We start from the raw sequence: 21,663 nt of genomic DNA on the forward strand, positions 1-21,663 counted from the left end.
TGACAGATACAGTCTGAAAATAAAAGCTCTAATTCAGAGGGCACCTACTATGTGCCAGGCATTACTGAAATGCCATACATGGATGGTCTTGTGTAATTCCAACAGCAACACTGGGACGTAGGAACTTATTAAGAGCCCCACTGTTCAGATGAGAAACTGAAGCTCAGAAAAATTAAGTAAGTTGTCTCAAGTTGCATCATGGCCTGAACTTCACCACTACCCTCTTAGGTTGAACCGTATGAAAATGCTAATATTTGACTTTTGGGGCTCCACTAAAAGGGTACTTTCATACAGTTCAGGCTAATATTTTACTTCCTGGCTAGGGATACTTTCTAGATGTGGAAGCCTCTAACGGAGGCAGGAGGGAGGGACAGAAACGGGACCTGAGCTGAGGGTCACAGAATCCAAGAAGCTGCTGGCTCCGCAGCCTCACAGAGGACCAGTGTGCTTCTGCCTCAGCTCCTGAAGTCCCCTCTCCCGTACCACCCCTGGGGGCTCAGTCCACAGACGCTGAGTAAGTGGAAAGGAAGCCCTGAAACCCTCATCCTGTAAATTAAAAGCAGTCTGTGGATTAGAAAACGCTAAGCAAATGTTGGCTGTTTGGTTCTTATAATTTATTGATGATAGTAAATAACTCTTGGGCCTCCCAGACGTTTGCAAGGCTTGAAGGTAAAATTAGCTCAAGTTTTGGTTTATTTTAGGGAACTTGGAAAAGGAGAGTTTCATGGGGGCTCTGAGAGCAGAGTGACTGACTGTCCCTGTTTTAGTTCAAAAACCCCACATCCCGGGAAAGCCCACAGCCCTGGGCAAACTGAGACGGTCCATAGCATTATCCCAGAGGGACACCTGGATGCCCAGGGTCATGGACAGGAGACAACAGGCCAGTCCCATCCAGTGCTGAACAAGCAGTCCCTGGGTGCTGGGCTCTATGCTGGGTCCCCAGGGTAGCAGCAGACAGATTTTCCTTGTCAAGGGCTGTCTGGGTGACCCTGGGGCCTCCTTCTTAATGACAGCCCAGGAGTGTAGGGGGCAGAGGAGGAGGGCAGGGAAGGAACCCTCACCATCCAGCTACTGGCTGGGGCCCGGAAGAGCCACTGAACGCCCATCCCGACAGCCAGAAGATCACGAACCCACTTTACAGATGAGGAAACTGAGTCATGGGCTCGTGCTGGGATTTGCCTGGAGTCACAAGCAGCCGGTGAGCATCTGAAGAGCTGAGGAATGATGACAAGGCCCCACTTGAGGGTGGAAATGGCCCCCAGAGAAGAGGTCTGTCTGAACCAGGAAAAAGGCAGATATTAGGCAGCATTTCTGGCGTCTTGCAGCTGTGTTCCGTTTAATCACAGACTGCAAATTGAATGAAGTGAAGACAGTGTTGCCTCTTTGAATTTCCCCTAGGCCCTGTTTAATGAATAAATAGGCATGATTTGTAATTAGCTGATCCATTGTGCGAATGCTTCTAGAGCACCTGAAGTGAGTTAAACATGCCCCCTGCAATCTGGTCGACAATATTAATACGCCAGGCAAACCTTTCTTCCTGGTCCAAGGTGCATGCGACCGAATGATCACACATTGCTCTGCAGTGGACAAATTGAGAAAAATTGGGATTTTTCAGCCCAGAAAGATGAAGACACAGTGTCCTCATCAGCCCTGCCTCCCAGTGTGGAATTTGGAGGCTACAAGTTCGGTTTGTTTTCATCAGCAAATGCTAGATAACCCACAAAATCATCTCCCCGCTTCACCCTCATCCAGACTTTAAAAACCCCAAAGCTGCTCTCAGGAAAGGCTTCTGGTCGTGACAGCCACCTTGTTGAGGGGTCCACGCTGGGGCCAGGGTCCTCACCAATGCGGGCTGCCTTTCTTTGTGCAAGGTGTTGTCTGTTTGCAGGGGCTGCCTGACACCCACCCGCAGCCACTATTTGAGTCCACAAACTCCTGCCAAGCTAACAGGCATCCTGTATCATCTATCCTGTAATTGGGGCTGCTTATCATGAGTTTTGCCGGCTTTCTGTGCTAACCACGTGGCTGGTGCTGAAATTCCAAATCCTAACATTTCCCTGCGCGGAGCTGGTGGGAGGGCCCTTCGGCACAGGTAGCGGTCTTGATTGCCTCCACATTTTCCAGCAAAGGGATTTCCATTCATCTTCATCATGGGCTCAATCTGTGCGCAGAGAGGAGGCGGCTGCCCCGGCGGGTCCTCTCCACCCAGTCACCTGGAGGCTCTCTCTCATCTGTTCCTCTGCGTTCAACGGCACATTCATATTCCGCCTGCCCTGCTGCTTTCTCCAGGGGCCGTGAGGGATCTCCGGCAACAAAGCCCTCTCCCTCTGGGCCCTGCATGGGAGTCCAGGTGCCAGCCTATTACAACAAAGGAGGAAGAGAAGGTCACCCCTTCCTCTGAATGAAGTGAATCAGGAGGTAGAGACTGACTATCCTTGCCTTGGCCTTGAACACTAGGAAGTAGACCTGGGCCATGTAGGGGTGGGTGGGGAAGTGGGCCTTCCCTGCTCCCGAGATTCAAATTCTGTCCAACCTGCTGGTGCCCACTGGGTGCCAGGCTCCGTGCTGGGTACCGGGATGCCATAGGCGTCTAGCCCTGCCCTCAAGGGGCTCACACACACCAGGGGAAGTGCACACTAGGATCAGGATAATAATGCACCATCAGGGGCACAATCCTCTACAGTTTGCAAAGCTCCGTCCACTCTCGCTTTATATGATTCCCCCATAGTCCTATGAGGATGCTATTTTGCAAAGAAGCATAGTAGTTAAAATTAGGACTCAGGAATCCTCGAGACCTGGATCAGATCCTGACTCTGCCATTTATCTTCTGTGTGGCTTTGGATGAGCCACTTCACCTCTCTGAGCCTCAGATTCCCCATCTGTAACATGGGGCTCATAATGTTACCCAGCTCACAGGTGAGGGTTCTGTGAGGAGACGTGTAAATCACACAGCTCTGTGCCTGGCACCCGAAAACGGGCCCCAAACTCCAGGCATTCCTGTGACCAATAATACGTTCCCCCTCAGCAGCACTCCCCTGGAGAGTGGGGTGCAAGGACCCCCGCAGTTCTCAGCCCTGTGTCCGGCGAGGTGCTGGAGCCTGACAGAGCTGGGCTCAAGTCCTGCCTTGGTTACTCATTGACTATGTGACTTGGGGCTGCTCTCATCTGTACAATGGGAATAATAACCTTGTCATTAGGTTGTTATGATAATGGTTATTATTTGCCCCAACAAGGGGGGGGCCAAGACAAACCTGGTATATTTGTGTGTCTAGAGCGGGGGACACAGGTGAGTCTTGGGGTCCACCTAGAGCTGTCCTAGTAAAGAGTTCAGTGAAAGGCCCGATTAAGGGGGGCTGGTTGGGGCTTCTGGGTCCAGGAGTCTGACGCCTCCCCCAGAGAGGCCTGAGAGGGGCCTTCACGCCACAGCCTTTGCCACCAATGGTTTGTACCTGTCCTTGTCCACAAGATGTCACCCAAGCAACAGCAAAGCAGGGGCCTCGAAACCGGCCAGTCCAGACGTCAACTCAGGGAACAGCAAGGTCCGGCCACAGGCCTCTCTCACCACCCCCGGAACCTCTGGGATGCCCCTGGGGAAGAACCCATGCTGCCCTGGGTTCAAATCCCAGGATTTCCTACTGAACATGGTACTGTTGCCCCCAGAGGACTCCAGTTTGTAGACCCCACCTGAAGTAATAAATAAACAGGGATAATAATTAATCCTACTCCTCCACAGAGTAGGATTAAGCCCTGCCTGCGGAACAAAGAGGATGGGGAGGCAGTGCAAACAGACAGCCACAGGTGGCCTGATTCAGGGCTGCTGCAGCCGGGCTCCACAGGGCACCTGGGATCCTCCATCCCAGCCCCGTGCTTCATAAGGGGTGGGGAGCAGACACCGGACAGGCGACAGTGTGGCACGTCCTCGGTCCCCACCTGGCGCCGGGATCTGGACTGCTAAGAGGGGTAGGAAGGGCACGACCCCAGCCCCGGCTCCCCGGGGGCAGCCTGCGGCCCCGAGCGCAACACAGGACGCAGAAGGAGCCGCCGAGGCCCCGCCAAGGGTCCTGAAGTCTCCAGACCTGCGGGCCGGCTGGAGCTGGACAACCCGGGCATCCTGGGCGGCCAGCCTGACCCCCTCCCAGCTCCCTGCCGCCAGGGACTTGGCGCCACTGTGCCCGCACTTCGCTGGGTGCCGCGCTCCTTATCCAGCTCGGGTCTGGGCAGGGACCACCTCGGTGACCCGGCCTCTCCCACCGGCGGTGCGTGGTCCCAGCAGGGCGGCGGCCCGCGGGAGGGGGCCCGGGCTAGACACACGCGCGAGCGGCGGAGAGGGGCTGCCGCGAGGCTGCACCCACCTCCAACTCCCCGGTGGAGATGGAGGGCTTGGGGCGCAGTGTCTTCTTCCCTGAGGACATGAAGAGCTCCCGGCCCCGGACCACATGAAGGTAGGAGAGGGAGAGCCCCTGTCCCGGCAGGGGCCGAACTGGGGAGGAAAAGAGAGTGGAATCCCGGATCCAAGGGCTACTGTCTGGCTTCTCACCCACCCCCGTCTGCAGACATTTGGGGACACCTGCCATTTGGAGTTGGACGTCCCCAAAGAGAGCACAGGCTCCAGAGAGAACACTACGTTGTAGAGAAGTGTAGAGGGGATGAGCCTCCTTGGAGAGAACGGGAAGGATGGCGGCATCTGGGAGTTTTCCTCCCCAGGGAGCCATTGGAGGCTGGAGGAGAAGGTGGTTAGGGAGAGTGCTGAAACCAGAGGAGTCGGCAAAGGCGGAGGCTCAGAGGCAGGTGCCGACCGGAAAAAAACACAACATGAGAGTTGTGAGTTAAGTTTTATTTGGGGCAAAATGAGGACCATGGCCCGGGAGACAGCATTTCAGATAGCTCTGAGCAACTGCTCCAAAGATGTAGGGGGGAAGGTCAGTATATATGTGCTTTTGGTGAAGGAGGAGTGCATGCAATCAAGCAGAAGGTTCCTGCCAGTCTCTAGTGAAGGTTACTACTAGTCTTGAGGAGCAGACGTCACCAGGAAGGATTTTAGTGCTTTTCTAGACACGAGGAGATACAAGAACTGGGCTCATAAAATCATCTCCTGAAAACATCTATCTGAAGACCTGCTCTGCCAGTTTTTTCCCAGAGCACAGAGTGCCTCATTCCTTTCAGGTGGTGTTGAAGGTCAGCTGCTGCCGCGGCTCATAATTGGATCCTTGTAGAGGCAGACGGCAAGTGCCAATTTGTAGGTGATGCAGGCAAAGCATGATTTACTTTGGGGTAAAGATGAGAGCTTTGAGGGGTAAGAGTGGAGCTGGAGGGGAAGAAGGGAGAGAGCCATAAGGATGGAAATCCAGATTGGAAACAAAATAGGAAAGAAAAGCTTTTGGGCAGAAGAGGAATCGGATCAGACTTGACTAACTCTAGGAGAAAGGGGTAAGGGGTGGGGGAAGGGAGGCATGGAAACCAGTCAGGGGGTCGTTGTGATAACGGAGGTGAGAAAAAGCTGTGGTAGTGAGCACATTGGAGATGCTTCCTCAGTAGACTCTCCAGGGGGTGTGAGCGATCCAGGGGTTGCGGGCAGTGAGGAACAGGAGAAGCGGGATGGGGTAGGGCACTTAAGGATTGAAATATCCAAATCCAGAAGGGTACCGACAACTAAAAAGTCACTCGCCATCTGGTTTTTGTTTTTTTTTAAATAAATAAATAAATTTATTTATTTTAAAAACCCCATCTCCTCCATATCTTTGCCCAAATGTGCTCTCTTCAATGAGTGAGAAGTTCTCCTGACTCCTCATATTTAGATTAATACCACTTTTCTTCTTTTTTTTACTTTTTACTACATATATTTTGCATAGGTTTTAATACATATTATCCATAAACAATATTTGCGTTTTAAATTTTACATAAGTAGCATACTTTTTTTTTAACATCTTTATTGGAGTATAATTGCTTTACAATGGTGTGCTAGTTTCTGCTTTATATCAAAGTGAATCAGTTATACATATACATATGTTCCCGTATCTCTTCCCTCTTGTGTCTCCCTCCCTCCCACCCTCCCTATCCCACCCCTCTAGGTGGTCACAAAGCACTGAGCTGATCTCCCTGTGCTATGTGGCTGCTTCCCACTAGCTATCTGTTTTATGTTTGGTAGTGTATATATATACATGCCACTCTCTCGCTTTGTCACAGCTTACCCTTTCCCCTCCCCATATCCTCAAGTCCATTCTCTAGTAGGTCTGTCTTTATTCCTGTTTTTTTTTTTTTTTTACATCTTTATTGGAGTATAATTGCTTAACAATAGTGTGTTAGTTTCTGCTTTATAACAAAATTAATCAGTTATACATATACATATGTTCCCATATCCCCTCCCTCTTGCGTCTCCCACCCACCCTCCCTATCCCACCCCTCCAGGCGGTCACAAAGCACCGAGCTGATCTCCTTGTGCTATGCGGCTACTTCCCACTAGCTATCTACCTTACGTTTGGTAGTGTATATATGTCCATGCCTCTCTTTCGCTTTGTCACAGCTTACCCTTCCCCCTCCCCATATCCTCAAGTCCATTCTCTAGTAGGTCTGTGTCTTTATTCCTGTCTTACCCTTATGTTCTTCATGACATTTTTTTTCTTAAATCCCATATATATGTGTCAGCATACAGTATTTGTCTTTCTCTTTCTGACTTACTTCACTCTGTATGACAGACTCTAGGTCTATCCACCTCATTACAAATAGGTCAATTTCGTTTCTTTTTATGGCTGAGTAATATTCCATTGTATATATGTGCCACATCTTCTTTATCCATTCATCCAATGATGGACACTTAGGTTGTTTCCATCTCTGGGCTATTGTAAATAGGGCTGCTATGAACATTTTGGTACATGACTCTTTTTGAATTATGGTTTTCTCAGGGTATATGCCCAGTAGTGGGATTGCTGGGTCATATGGTAGTTCTATTTGTAGTTTTTTAAGGAACCTCCATACTGTTCTCCATAGTGGCTGTACCAATTCACATTCCCACCAGCAGTGCAAGAGTGTTCCCTTTTTTCCACACCCTCTCCAGCATTTATTGTTTCTAGATTTTTTGATGATGGGCATTCTGACTGGTCTGAGATGATATCTCATTGTAGTTTTGATTTGCATTTCTCTAATGATTAAAGATGTTGAGCATCCTTTCATATGTTTGTTGGCAGTCTGTATATCTTCTTTGGAGAAATGTCTATTTAGGTCTTCTGCCCATTTTTGGATTGGGTTGTTTGTTTTTTTGTTATTGAGCTGCATGAGCTGCTTATAAATTTTGGAGATTAATCCTTTGTCAGTTGCTTCATTTGCAAATATTTTCTCCCATTCTAAGGGTTGTCTTTTGGTCTTGTTTATGGTTTCCTTTGCTGTGCAAAAGCTTTGAAGTTTCATTAGGTCCCATGTGTTTATTTTTGTCTTTATTTCCATTTCTCTAGGAGGTGGGTCAAAAAGGATCTTGCTGTGATTTATGTCATAGAGTGTTCTGCCTATGTTTTCCTCTAAGAGTTTGATAGTGTCTGGCCTTACATTTAGGTCTTTAATCCATTTTGAGCTTATTTTTGTGTATGGTGTTAAGGAGTGATCTAATCTCATACTTTTACATGTCCCTGTCCAGTCTTCCCAGCACCACTTATTGAAGAGACTGTCCTTTCTCCACTGTACATTCCTGCCTCCTTTATCAAAGACAAGGTGACCATATGTCCGTGGGTTTAACTCTGGGCTTTCTATACTGTTCCATTGATCTATCTTTCTGTTTTTGTGCCAGTACCATACTGTCTTGATTACTGTAGCTTTGTAGTATAGTCTGAAGTCAGGGAGCCTGATTCCTCCAGCTCCGTTTTTCGTTCTCAAGATTGCTTTGGCTATTCGGGGTCTTTTGTGTTTCCATACAAATTGTGAAATTTTTTGTTCTAGTTCTGTGAAAAATGCCAGTGGTAGTTTGATAGGGATTGCATTGAATCTGTAGATTGCTTTGGGTAGTAGAGTCATTTTCACAATGTTGTCTTCCAATCCAAGAACATGGTACATCTCTCCATCTATTTGTATCATCTTTAATTTCTTTCATCAGTGTCTTATAATTTTCTGCATACAGGTCTTTTGTCTCCTTAGGTAGGTTTATTCCTAGATATTTTATTCTTTTTGTTGCAATGGTAAATGGGAGTGTTTCCTTGATTTCACTTTCAGATTTTTCATCATTAGTATATAGGAATGCCAGAGATTTCTGTGCATTAATTTTGTATCCTGCAACTTTACCAAATTCATTGATTAACTCTAGTAGTTTTCTGGTAGCATCTTTAGGATTCTCTATGTATAGTATCATGTCATCTGCAAACAGTGACAGCTTTACTTCTTCTTTTCCGATTTGGATTCCTTTTATTTCCTTTTCTTCTCTGATTGCTGTGGCTAAAACTTCCAAAACTATGTTGAATAAGAGTGGTGAGAGTGGGCAACCTTGTCTTGTTCCTGATCTTAGTGGAAATGGTTTCAGTTTTTCACCATTGAGGACGATGCTGGCTGTGGGTTTGTCATATATGGCCTTTATTATGTTGAGGAAAGTTCCCTCTATGCCTACTTTCTGCAGGGTTTTTATCATAAATGGGTGTTGAATTTTGTCGAAAGCTTTCTCTGCATCTATTGAGATGATCATATGGTTTTTCTCCTTCAATTTGTTAATATGGTGTATCACGTTGATTGATTTGCGTATATTGAAGAATCCTTGCATTCCTGGAATAAACCCCACTTGATCATGGTGTATGATCCTTTTAATGTGTTGTTGGATTCTGTTTGCTAGTATTTTGTTGAGGATTTTTGCATCTATGTTCATCAGGGATATTGGCCTGTAGTTTTCTTTCTTTGTGACATCCTTGTCTGGTTTTGGTATCAAGGTGATGGTGGCCTCGTAGAATGAGTTTGGGAGTGTTCCTCCCTCTGCTATATTTTGGAAGAGTTTCAGAAGGATAGGTGTTAGCTCTTCTCTAAATGCTTGATAGAATTCGCCTGTGAAGCCATCTGGTCCTGGGCTTTTGTTTGTTGGAAGATTTTTTATCACAGTTTCAATTTCAGTGCTTGTGATTGGTCTGTTCATATTTTCTATTTCTTCCTGATTCAGTCTTGGCAGGTTGTGCATTTCTAAGAATTTGTCCATTTCTTCCAGGTTGTCCATTTTATTGGCATAGAGTTGCTTGTAGTAATCTCTCATGATCTTTTGTATTTCTGCAGTGTCAGTTGTTACTTCTCCTTTTTCATTTCTAATTCTATTGATTTGAGTCTTCTCCCTTTTTTTCTTGATGAGTCTGGCTAATAGGTTATCAATTTTGTTTATCTTCTCAAAGAACCAGCTTTTAGTTTTATTGATCTTTGCTATCGTTTCCTTCATTTCTTTTTCATTTATTTCTGATCTGATTTTTATGATTTCTTTCCATCTGCTAACTTTGGGGTGTTTTTGTTCTTCTTTTTCTAATTGCTTTAGGTGCAAGGTTAGGTTGTTTATTCGAGATGTTTCCTGTTTCTTAAGGTGGGATTGTATTGCTATAAACTTCCCTCTTAGAACTGCTTTTGCTGTATCCCACAGGTTTTGGGTCGTCGTGTCTCCATTGTCATTTGTTTCTAGGTATTTTTAAATTTCCTCTTTGATTTCTTCAGTGATCACTTCGTTACTAGGTAGTGTAATGTTTAGCCTCCATGTGTTTGTATTTTTTACAGATCTATTCCTGTAATTGATGTCTAGTCTCATAGCATTGTGGTCGGAAAAGATACTTGATACAATTTCAATTTTTTAAAATTTACCAAGGCTTGATTTGTGACCCAAGATATGATCTATCCTGGAGAATGTTCCATAAGCACTTGAGAAAAATGTGTATTCTGTTGTTTTTGGATGGAATGTCCTATAAATATCAATTAAGTCCATCTTGTTTAATGTATCATTTAAAGCTTGTGTTTCCTTATTTATTTTCATTTTGGATGATCTGTCCATTGGTGAAAGTGGGGTATTAAAGTCCCTTACTATGAATGTGTTACTGTCGATTTCCCCTTTTATGGCTGTTAGTATTTGCCTTATGTATTGAGGTGCTCCTATGTTGGGTGCATAAATATTTACAATTGTTATATCTTCTTCTTGGATCGATCCCTTGATCACTATGTAGTGTCCTTCTTTGTCTCTTCTAGTAGTCTTTATTTATTATTTTTTTTTTTTGCTGTACACGGGCCTCTCACTGTTGTGGCCTCTCCCGTTGCGGAGCACAGGCTCTGGACGTGCAGGCTCAGCGGCCATGGCTCACGGGCCCAGCCGCTCCGTGGCATGTGGGATCTTCCCGGACCAGGGCATGAACCCGTGTCCCCTGCATTGGCAGGCGGACTCTCAACCACTGCGCCACCAGGGAAGCCCTAGTAGTCTTTATTTTAAAGTCTATTTTGTCTGATATGAGAATTGCTACTCCAGCTTTCTTTTGATTCCCATTTGCATGGAATATCATTTTCCATCCCCTTACTTTCAGTCTGTATGTGTCTCTAGGTCTGAAGTGGGTCTCTTGTAGACAGCATATGTATGGGTCTTGTTTTTGTATCCATTCAGCCAATCTGTGTCTTTTGGTGGGAGCATTTAGTCCATTTACATTTAAGGTAATTATCGATATGTATGTTCCTATTCCCATATTCTTAATTGTTTTGGGTTCGTTATTGTAGGTCTTTTCCTTCTGTTGTGTTTCTTGCCTAGAGAAGTTCCTTTAGCATTTGTTGTAAAGCTGGTTTGGTGGTGCTCAACTCTCTCAGCTTTTGCTTGTCTGTAAACATTTTAATTTCTCCATCAAATCTGAATGAGATCCATGTTGGGTAGGGTAATCTTGGTTGCAGGTTTTTCTCCTTCATCACTTTAAACATGTCCTGCCAGTCCCTTCTGGCTTGCAGAGTTTCTGCTGAAAGATCAGCTGTTAACCTTATGGGGATTCCCTTGTGTGTTATTTGTTGTTTTTCCCTTGCTGCTTTTAATATGTTTTCTTTGTATTTAATTTTTGACAGTTTGATTAATATGTGTCTTGGCGTATTTCTGCTTGGATTTATCCTGTATGGGACTCTCTGTGCCTCCTGGACTTGACTGACTATTTCCTTTCCCATATTAGCGAAGTTTTCAACTATAATCTCTTCAAATATTTTCTCAGTCCCTTTCTTTTTCTCTTCTTCGTCTGGAACCCCTATAATTCGAATGTTGGTGCGTTTAATGTTGTCCCAGAGGTCTCTGAGACTGTCCTCAGTTCTTTTCATTCTTTTTTCTTTCTTCTGCTCTGCAGTAGTTATTTCCACTATTTTATCTTCCACATCACTTATCTGTTCTTCTGCCTCAGTTATTCTGCTATTGATCCCATCTAGAGTATTTTTCATTTCATTTATTGTGTTTTTAATCGATGCTTGATTCATCTTTAGTTCTTCTGGGTCCTTGTTAACTGTTTCTTGCATTTTGTCTATTCTATTTCCAAGATTTTGGATCATCTTTACTATCATTATTCTGAATTCTTTTTCAGGTAGACTGCCTATTACCTCTTCATTTGTTAGGTCTGGTGGGTTTTTATCTTGCTCCTTCTCCTGCTGTGTGTTTTTCTGTCTTCTCATTTTGCTTATCTTACTGTGTTTGGGGTCTCCTTTTTGCAGGCTGCAGGTTCGTAGTTCCCGTTGTTTTTGGTGTCTGTCCCCAGTGGCTAAGGTTGGTTCAGTGGGTTGTGTAGGCTTCCTGGTGGAGGGGACTAGTGCCTGTGTTCTGGTGGATGAGGCTGGATCTTGTCTTTCTGGTGGGCAGGTCCACGTCTGGTGGTGTGTTTTGGGGTGTCTGTGGACTATGTATGATTTTAGGCAGCCTCTCTGCTAATGGGTGGCGTTGTGTTCCTGTCTGGCTAGTTGTTTGGCATAGGGTGTCCAGCACTGTAGCTTGCTGGTCGTTGAGTGAAGCTGGGTGCTGGTGTTGAGATGGAGATCTCTGGAAGATTTTCGCCGTTTGATACTATGTGGAGCTGGGAGGTCTCTTGTGGACCAGTGTCCTGAAGTTGGCTCTCCCACTTCAGAGGCACAGCACTGACTCCTGGCTCCTCAATTTGGTATGATTCGTTGTCTATTCATGTATTCCACAGATGCAGGGTACATCAAGTTGATTGTGGAGTTTTAATCCACTGCTTCTGAGGCTGCTGGGAGAGATTTCCCTTTCTCTTCTTTGTTCTCACAGCTCCCGGGTCTTAGCTTTGGATTTGGCCCTGCCTCTCCGTGTAGGTCGCCGGAGGGCGTCTGTTCTTTACTCAGACAGGACAGGGTTAAAGGAGCAGCCGCTTCGGGGACTCTGGCTCACTCAGGCTGCGGGGGAGGGAGGGGCACGGAGTGCGGGGTGAGCCTGCAGCGGCAGAGGCCGGTGTGACGTTGCACCAGCCCGAGGCGCGCCGTGCGTTCTCCCAGGGAAGCCGTCCCTGGATCACGGGACCCCGGCGGTGACGGGCTGCACAGGCTCCCCGGAAGGGGAGCGTGGACAGTGACCTGCGATCATACAGAGGCCTCGCGGCGGCGGCAGCAGCCCTAGCGTCCCACGCCCGTCTCTGGGGTCCGCGCTTTTAGCCGCGGCTCGCACCCGTCTCTGGAGCTCCTTTGAGCAGTGCTCTTAATCCCCTCTCCTCGCGCACCAGGAAACAAAGAGGGAAGAAAAAGTCTCTTGCCTCTTCGGCAAGTCCAGACTTTTTTCCGGACTCCCTCCCGGCTAGCTGTGGCACACTAACCCCCTTCAGGCTGTGTTCACGCCGCCAGCCCCAGTCCTCTCCCTGCGCTCCGACTGAAGCCCGAGCCCCAGCTCCCAGCGCTGCCCGTCCAGGCGGCCGAGCAGACAAGCCTCTCGGGCTGGTGAGTGCCGGTTGGCACCGATCCTCTGTGCAGGAATCTCTCTGCTTTGCCCTACCCAGGTACGTGGGGAGTTTCTTGCCTTTTGGGAGGTCTGAGGTCTTCTGCCAGTGTTCAGTAGGTGTTCTGTAGGAGTTGTTCCACGTGTAGCTGTATTTCTTGTGTATCTTTTATTCCTGTCTTAACCCTAGGTTCTTCATGACATTTTTTTTTCTTAAGTTCCATATATATGTGTTAGCATACGGTATTTGTCTTTCTCTGACTTACTTCACTCTGTATGACAGACTCTAGGTCCATCCACCTCATTACAAATAGCTCAATTTCGTTTCTTTTTATGGCTGAGTAATATTCCATTGTATATATGTGCCACATCTTCTTTATCCATTCATCCGATGATGGACACTTAGGTTGTTCTATAATTAGGTCACTAGCCCCTGCAGTCGCTGACCTTCAACACAGCCCTGAAAGGATTTCAGGGTGGAGATCAGGAATGAGGCACTCTGTGCTCTGGGAAAACTGGCAGAACAGGCCTTCAGGTAGTTTCAGGAGAAAAGTTTATGAACCCAATTTCTTGCATCTTCTCATACCTAGAAAAGCACTAAAATCATTGATGGAGACATTCGCTTTTCCTGACTAGCAGCAACCTTCTACCGAGATGTGTGCTTGATTGCACGTACCCCCTCCACCAAAATCATATATATACTGACCTTGCCCTTACTCTTCAGAGCAGTTCCTCAGAGCTATTTGAGAGCTGTCTCCTTAGTAAGTCCCCAAACAAAACTGGACTCACAGCTCTCATGCTATTTTTTTTTTTCAGTCAACAACATAAAGGGAAGTTTCACAAACTGTGTCACTGTTTTTATTATTCATGATCACAGCAGCACAGACTTAAGCGCACAAGGGAGCCTTTTAGTTAAAAACAGGTGGAGTGGTTTCTGTGCTCACAGGTGTTTCGTGTGTTCCTGGGATATCTTGAGGCAGATCCAGTGCTGCCCCTGGGCTCTGTTGGCTGATGTCGGAGAGGAGTGCTACTCCAGGGTTACCCGGCCTGTGTCTTGTCACCCATAATACATCAGTCCTGATGCAAGTTCATTAAACCGGATTAGAAAGAAGCTTGGTGCCTAAATTTGTGTTCACTGGCTGGAGTCTCAAGTCCCTCCCTGAGTCAGCTCACTGGGCAGCCTCTTCCATCAGGGCTTCCAAACACCCATGGTCCTTCTGGCAACTTCTGCAGTGTCACTGCAGTTTAGTACATCCCTCAGTTAAATGCTAGCATGGGAGAAATATTTCAAAACCATATACATGTGTGTGTGTATATATATATACACACACACACATATACACATGTGTGTATATATACACAGGTATACACGTACATATATGCATATATATACACATATTCATACATCCATATGTATATGTACATATATACATATATATTCACCAAGACTGGATGTCCAGGATCACTAAGGTAATAAAGCCCAACTCAGAAAAAGCCCTTCAAAGAGGTTTTCACTTGCCTTAGACCTGGTTAGTGGCAGATCTAAGATTAGAACCGTCTTCAGGCCCCTGGACCTGGTGTTACAACCACACACCACTTGAAACCTGTGGCTTTCCAGCAAGTGGCAAGAGTGATCCAGAAAGGGAAAACACTTCTTTAGTCTCACGGGTGTGGCCCAGCTTTGCTGTGGAGGAGGTGTTTCTGGGCATCACTGTGACACTGTGCTAGGAGGATGGCCTTAGCACCACCCCTTCCTATCGCCTGTTATTTTCTTATGCACGCACCTCCTTCCAGTTTTCCTCCCCACCGGGCTGGCTCACTCCCAGCTTGCTACCCCTAAGCTGCAACAGACTCAGCCTCAACTGTCACCATCACAGCCACAACAAGGAAAACAGGGATTGTTACTGATCAAAAAGTGAGCCGGCAAGAGGGAGGAGTTGGAACCCACCTAGCGACTGAGGGGACCAGAAATAGGAGGGGAAGCTCGCTGCTTACAGGTTCTCTCACTTTCAGCAGGGGGCAGGCCAGGCTGCCCTTTGGGGGCAAAAGTCCACTTGGAGGCCAGAGGCTGCTGGAACCAATGCTGTTATTTTACATGGGACACCACTTATGAATGGAAACTAAACACAACAGAAATGAAACAGCCATGTTAAAAGCTAAAACAATGAGGAAGATTAGACAAGTAAGTTTTCATACAGAAATTTGAACACCAGGATTATCAGATGTTTAGCAGTTTGAGGTTTGGGAAAGAAACAGTTTTTACATAACCAGACAGATTATCAGTACAGATAATCCTTAGATTTAAGCAAATTAAAAAAAAAACTGTCATTAAAGGATATGGACTGGATGCCAGGTCCTTTATCCTTTAAAAGGGACTTCCTCCCTCAGACCCCTTGAGGACGTGGAGCTAAGCCTTTAGGAATTGAACACCTTTTTCACAGATCACAAATTTTAGTGAGCATCAGTCAGAAGGGGAGTTTGCTAGGCATGCAGATTTTTTTCCCAGGCTCTTCTCCCAAAATTGATTCAATGGGCTTGGGGTGGGATAATGAGTTGGCAGTTTATCATCCCCAGGAGGATGGTGCAGGTGGTCCACTGGTCCATACTTAGTGAAATGCTGACTCACAGTGCTCCTTAAAACTTCCGTGAAAATAAGTCACCTGGAGTACTTGTTGAAAGATTCGTGTCTCATCCCCTATGGATTCTGATTTACCAACAAGAGTACCAGGTGATTCTCAACAGTGAAGTCTGGAAAACATTGGTTTCTAGAACTCCCTAGGGCACTTAATAATGGACCTATTTTGGGTGCCACCCCCAAAGGTTATAATTCATTTGGTCAGAGTGAGTCAGATCAGATAGATCCCTTGACTGAATTCACCAGGAATTATTGATATGAAACATCAGCAGTTACGTATATTAACCAACAGCCTTGGTAACAGAAGTTTTGTCAAAACTACAAATTAGGAGGGCTAGGGAGAGCTGAAATGAAATGGTCTATTCTAAAAAATCACACTGGATACTTTTTTTCACAGGAGCATAAAATTTAATGTTTTTGGCCAGCAATATGCTGAATTCCTAGTTAACAGAGATAAGATTACCATGGTTTTCATGTGCGCTGTCTAGAGCAGGTTCAATGACTGGGAACTGAGAGTTTTTTCCATTTTAGCAGAAAATGTGGAAGATGTTTCCTGGATCCCCACAACCAGAGATTTTCCAGCCTCTTCGATCAATTTTTTTAAGTCTATGTACTGCATTTTGATACCCTAAGAACATGGAGTAGGATTCTTCTGGAATTAAATGACTGAAGCAAAAGCTTTTCAATGAATACTTAAATCTCTAGGTAGAGGACACATTACAGCCAGGAGGAGCTTCCGACCTGATTTCACCTTCCAGCATCCTGACACGTATTCTAGGCAGCACTGCAGGGAGGCCTAGCTAAACACCATCACTAGCTCTGCATCCTCTGGGAAAAGCTGCAGAGCCAGTTACTTAGAGAGAGTGTTGAGTGGGCACAAATATAACAAGAGTCCAGGTGACATAGGTCATTCCAAGTTGGCAAGAAAAGTTGAATTCTATTTTCAGTTCTAGGCAAGTCACAGTATTAATTTTAATACTGAACAGACTGAATGAAAACTGAGCCCTAATCCAATTTTTAAGTGTTCCCTTCCAAATGAAGTGCAATCGATATGGAGGAAGCGCCTTTCCACCAGCGAGTGGAGTGAGCTTGCCTTTGAGACAAGGGGTCCTTGGCTAACAGAAACTCCCCTCAGCTGAGATAATAAAGGCTTCAGCGACTACCGTGATTAGAACTTCTGCGCTCAGAACTAAGGCTGATGAACAGCTACCAAATACAGGGGTCAGACAGGAACCGGGTTAAAAGAGTAAACGTTCACCATCTCTTTAGTAACTGCTGGATGATTCTAATTCCTTCCTGTACTGCACTTAAAAAATACCCTTAGATGTTCAGATGAAAAAGACAAGTGTGAATTCATGGAGAACATCAGTAACATCTGAGAAGTCAAAGAAATTTTCAGAAACGCTTCTGAATACAAAATAGATGATGGAAACATAAAACCCAATGAATTCAACTGCTCTCCCTTTTTAATCAATTTTACACAATGATATCATACATGAGTAATCACATTAGGAGACAGGATGGGTTTCCTGTACATATACAAGATGGTGCAAGCTCATTAACCGAGGCTTATATAAGGTTTTATCAGTTTCAAGAGGAGAGGCAGTACAAAGCTATTTAATACAGGTGAAGCACAAGAATACAGTGGACAAGACAGAATATCAACTCAGCAGAGGTGAATTCTTAAGGCGTGTGGCCCCTGCCCACACTGTCTGCCATTAACCAAGCGTAGAGGACTTCCTCTCTCGTGAAGTTAACCTGCGCTGAGCACAGGCCTGTAGGACACGCGGCTCCGTGGTGACCCCACAGCTCAACCGCACCTACCTTGATGCTGAAGCAAACTGCATCTTCCTTTCTCCAAGTATTCTCAACAGTAATAAAGCTATTCCCGGTCACCCTACTCCTTGGGTAACCTACACTCTAAAATATATTAAATGATTATTAATCTGGCAACATTCTCAAGCATTTTGGCATTCAAAGTATCTCAAGTATCTCATCACTATTCATCTACTCACAGAAAATTCTTTGAGCTTCAAGACTGTTTCTGATTCCCACCCTCCCGCCCCCCAAAGTATGGCCATTACACATAGAATAAACTTACTGGAGTTAAAAGAACTAAAAAGAGGACAGACTTTTCCTTAAGAAATAAAGCAGGAATGGGGAGGGAAGAGAAAGTCTAGGACACACATAAATGGAGGAAGCTGAGTCCACTAACGTTTCTATCACTGCTACACAATCCATTAACAATTTAGAGCAAGTGTGTTCCTACTTTCCTTTTTCACACTCAACCTCATCAGAGAGAGGAAGTGTTACAACCTCACAACATCGACCTTCACTTGGCCCGTGGAATTCCCATGGTAGGAAATGGGGAAACGGTGCCGACTGGCACGCAGTCAGCTACAGCTTCTTGTGGCCAGAACGCGGCCTCCTCACGGTCTGGCGTGGGTTTTTGTTCTCTCACTTATGCATCTCAGGAACATGTATGTTGAAAGTCTACGTTAAAGGCTTCCAGGACACAACAGGGAAAGAAAAACCATGCATCACATCCACATCTATTTTTGACCCTTCACAAAGCCTAATCCTCTTACAGTGATTTCGTATCTGTATAAAAAAGGCTTTCCTAAGCAGGTTTTTAAAAAGAAAAAGCAGGAGAAATCAGTAACTGTGGCTGAGATTTGACCTAGAGAAAGAAAACAAAATGTTTACTAGATTTAAAAAATAATAATTTTACAAGGACAATCTTCAATCTGTATTTCTATTACTTGTCTCCAGAAGCAGAGTACTAATACAAAATATAAACTGATTTTTCATTACACAATTCCACAAGATTTCAGTGAACATTTAACATTTAATACCTTTGTAAATTCCATGTAATAATCGGTGGCTACCGAATGGTTTCCTGTATGTGATTTTATACTTTTGCACAATCCTTCATATAAACTATGTACCGGGAGGAAGTGTGATAAGAAACATCTCAAGAACAACTATTCCTCTTTCCTGAAAGAGCAAAATCAAATGACTCCCTATCTCACACCCCACCACTGCCATGCAGACAGTTACCAATTCCTAAACTCAGAAATCAACACTATAATAAATGCTGTCATGAAATTAAAACAGTGATGATCAATGCTGAAGTGGTCCTTACTCCTGACAGGTTTCCAGAGGAAAACAGCTTAGACAGCTGGGCTGTGCTTCTCTGCCACCACGTGCCTCAGGTGTAACTCTGATGCCAAATCCCTGGGGTCCTACCCTCACCACTGTCTCAAGCCCAATCTCAAGCCCACTGCACAGCCCAATCTCCTGCCTCCACAAGATACAAACCCACCACCCCAAACTCACCACCTTCTCCACCACAGGAAAGAGCCCTGTGCAATGTCCACATCTTCATATTTATTTCCACAGTGACAACATGGACTAGATTTAGTAATCATCATGGGGGAGAGTTAAATCCCAAAACAATGAATTTCAACTATTCCAAGTCTTCTATTGACTTAACATTTATTGAATCAAATGCTAAACTCCTCCTAGGCCTTAGAAATCGTGAGAGACAGTTTGTCTTGTAAAGTACTTATGATGGGATTTGACTTCTAAGACCTAGACAAGCTTGACAGTTGCAGCCCATGAAGCACATGACTCTGTACACAGATTTCTTGATCCAACATTCACAGGACATTCTTTTAGTACTACTTTAATTTTGATCTCCCCCTAAAAGGCAGAAACCACATCCCACACTCCTATGCAACTTATCTCGGCATTTTAGAATAAAGGAACAAGAGGTCAAGGCATAAAGAAAACCCAGCTTCTCTAGGAACAATGGAGCACACAGTTCCTGGAGAGAGGGAGGAGACAGCCTCTGTACTCATCTGCTCAAGGCTGTTGGTCACAGTTCCCTTAAAATGCCTGGAAATGCTGCCAGCAACAAGAGACTCAAAGTAGGGGACCAAGTTTTATAAAAGAAGCTAAACATGTTTAGGAAACATAAAAAGTATAACCAGTCAGTAATGACCTATGTATAAGACTTGTGCTTGAAGCTTTGGTGGGCTTCCTTGGCCAGTTTCTCAGACACCAAAACCCATTCCTGATTACTTATCAACATACAATCAAACCAAAATACAGAAACACATACTTTTGTTCAGAAGAGGGAAACAAAGGCACAGAAACCTGTCAAAATAGATTTTTTTCCCATAAGAATAGTATGGTTGATTAAAATAGTTTATCACTAGTAAAACTTGTATCACTAGAGCGGACAATACAAATTAGTTTTTAATAAAATGACATTCACTGAATTCCTGGTATGTGCATTCAATGTGAATCATCATCAAAAATATATTACAGTTAAAGGTTTGTAAGGAGTTCTGTTTGGGGTTTCTACACTATATTTAGCATTTCAGATGAGAAGTACCACAAGAACGTATTAGATATCTACTGTTCCTTTGTATGTAATGTATGGCAATTAAAGAGTCTTATCTCCTACTGCGGGCTCAAAGACATCCATGATGAGAAATGTTTAAGTGATGTACTCAGTGATTTCTATACCCTTCATCAAAGGCAGCCTGTGCATCAAATTCCACACCTAGAAAGTTCAATAAACTGTATTACACTTTAATAAATACTTCTGTGTATTTGTTCGCCTTCTGCTTTTAAGCTCAGCTTAAATTTTGTCAAGGAAACCATTTCACAAGAGGGTACATGACAACCTACTATCAGCAATATTCCTTGTTTATTAGAATCTGAAGATGTCCATATTACATCAAATATAAATATATATTATATTTACATTTCCTTCTTAGCTTTTCAATTTAGGTGAGTATATTTATAGATAATGCCACTAATGTCACCACTATTATAATCCTCAGTGCAACTGGTATTTTCCTTCCATTAGATGCATATAAGATTAGACAGCACCTTAAAAGAGGTGTACTATTCTCTCTCTCTTTTTTTTTCTTTTAATGAAAAGAAACAATGGGTATCCATAAACGGCAATCTAGGAATTTTCTAGGAGATTCTGTTTTGTTTTTCAGTATTTCAAAATACCTGAAAAATGTGGTCCCTTTTTGCAGTACTAGTCTCTACTTGGGGACAAGAAATTAATGAAATATGCAACTCAGAAAGGAAAAGAGCCCAAAGAAAAGAGAACCTGCTTGTTAGCTCATTAATCTGTTTAGTAAAGATCTGTTTTAAAAGGTCTCAACACTGTACAATATTATACAAAAACAATCTTCAGCCTTCAAAGCAGCTGGTACATTTTCTAAGAGATCCATGTGCCCCCCTAACGGTCTGCTGCCTTGGTGGGCCTTGGTCTTGGTTACTTTCGGTCATCGATAGTCTTAATGAATTCGACTGCTGCTGTGAACTGCATCCACCAATAAGACTCCTCTCCAGACAGACATTTGGCATAAAAGCTACTGATGTACTGAACAGTGGACAGCAAACAGGGCGGATTTGCCTAGAGAAGTGAAAAATAAAAGAGTCAATTACTCAGCTGTATAGCTCTGCAAATACCATTTATGGTAACATCTTCAAATGTTTTTCTGTGGAGAGAGATACCAGTCTTTTTTCCATGTTTCCACTGCACGGGGCACATGTTCGATCCCTGGTTAGGGAACTAAGACCCCACATCCCACATGCTGCACGGGCGCAGCCAAAAAAAAAGAAAAAGAGGGGCTTCCCTGGTGGCGCAGTGGTTGAGAGTCCGCCTGCCGATGCAGGGGACGCTGGTTCGTGCCCCTGTCCGGGAGGATCCCACATGCCGCGGAGCGGCTGGGCCCGTGAGCCATGGCCGCTGGGCCTGCGCGTCCAGAGCCTGTGCTCCGCAACGGGAGAGGCCACAACAGTGAGAGGCCCGCGTAATGCAAAAAAAAAAAAAAAAAAAAGAAAAAGAGAGAGAGATACCAGTGTTTTTGAAAATAATCCCCCAAATCCTTTCTGGAACTAATTTGTAAACCCTACTATGCTACTATGAGTAGCAACAGTACTGGAAAGGCTACTCAGGTTCTAATCCTAGCTGAACTATCTAGAGCTTTCTATCCTAACAAAGCACTTGACCTCCCTGATCCTTAAAGAGGCTGAACTAATCCCAGTGGATTTACTCAGCATCCCAGGATTTCAGAATGCTAGATAAGGAAAGAAATGCTGTAGGCAAATTGAGTTATATCTG

The 21,663-nt window shown here is 44.8% G+C and overlaps 1 protein-coding gene across 7 annotated transcripts in view; it reads right to left on the reverse strand.

The window, feature by feature from the left end:
* Window positions 1–16,954: 16,954 nt before the first annotated feature.
* Window positions 16,955–21,663, reverse strand: part of GAPVD1 (GTPase activating protein and VPS9 domains 1) — a 74,553-nt gene continuing 69,844 nt past the window's right edge. For all 7 annotated transcript variants that reach the window (XM_082629607.1, XM_082629605.1, XM_082629603.1 and 4 more), the window contains one exon: window positions 16,955–20,952. In XM_082629607.1, the coding sequence (XP_082485733.1) occupies window positions 20,812–20,952 (141 nt within the window). In that variant the 3' untranslated portion in view covers window positions 16,955–20,811. The remainder of the gene's footprint in view (window positions 20,953–21,663) is intronic.

The sequence above is a fragment of the Mesoplodon mirus genome (genome assembly GCF_964341445.2).
Source record: "Mesoplodon mirus genome assembly, chromosome: 1".
In the NCBI taxonomy this organism is placed as follows: Eukaryota; Metazoa; Chordata; class Mammalia; order Artiodactyla; family Ziphiidae; genus Mesoplodon; species Mesoplodon mirus.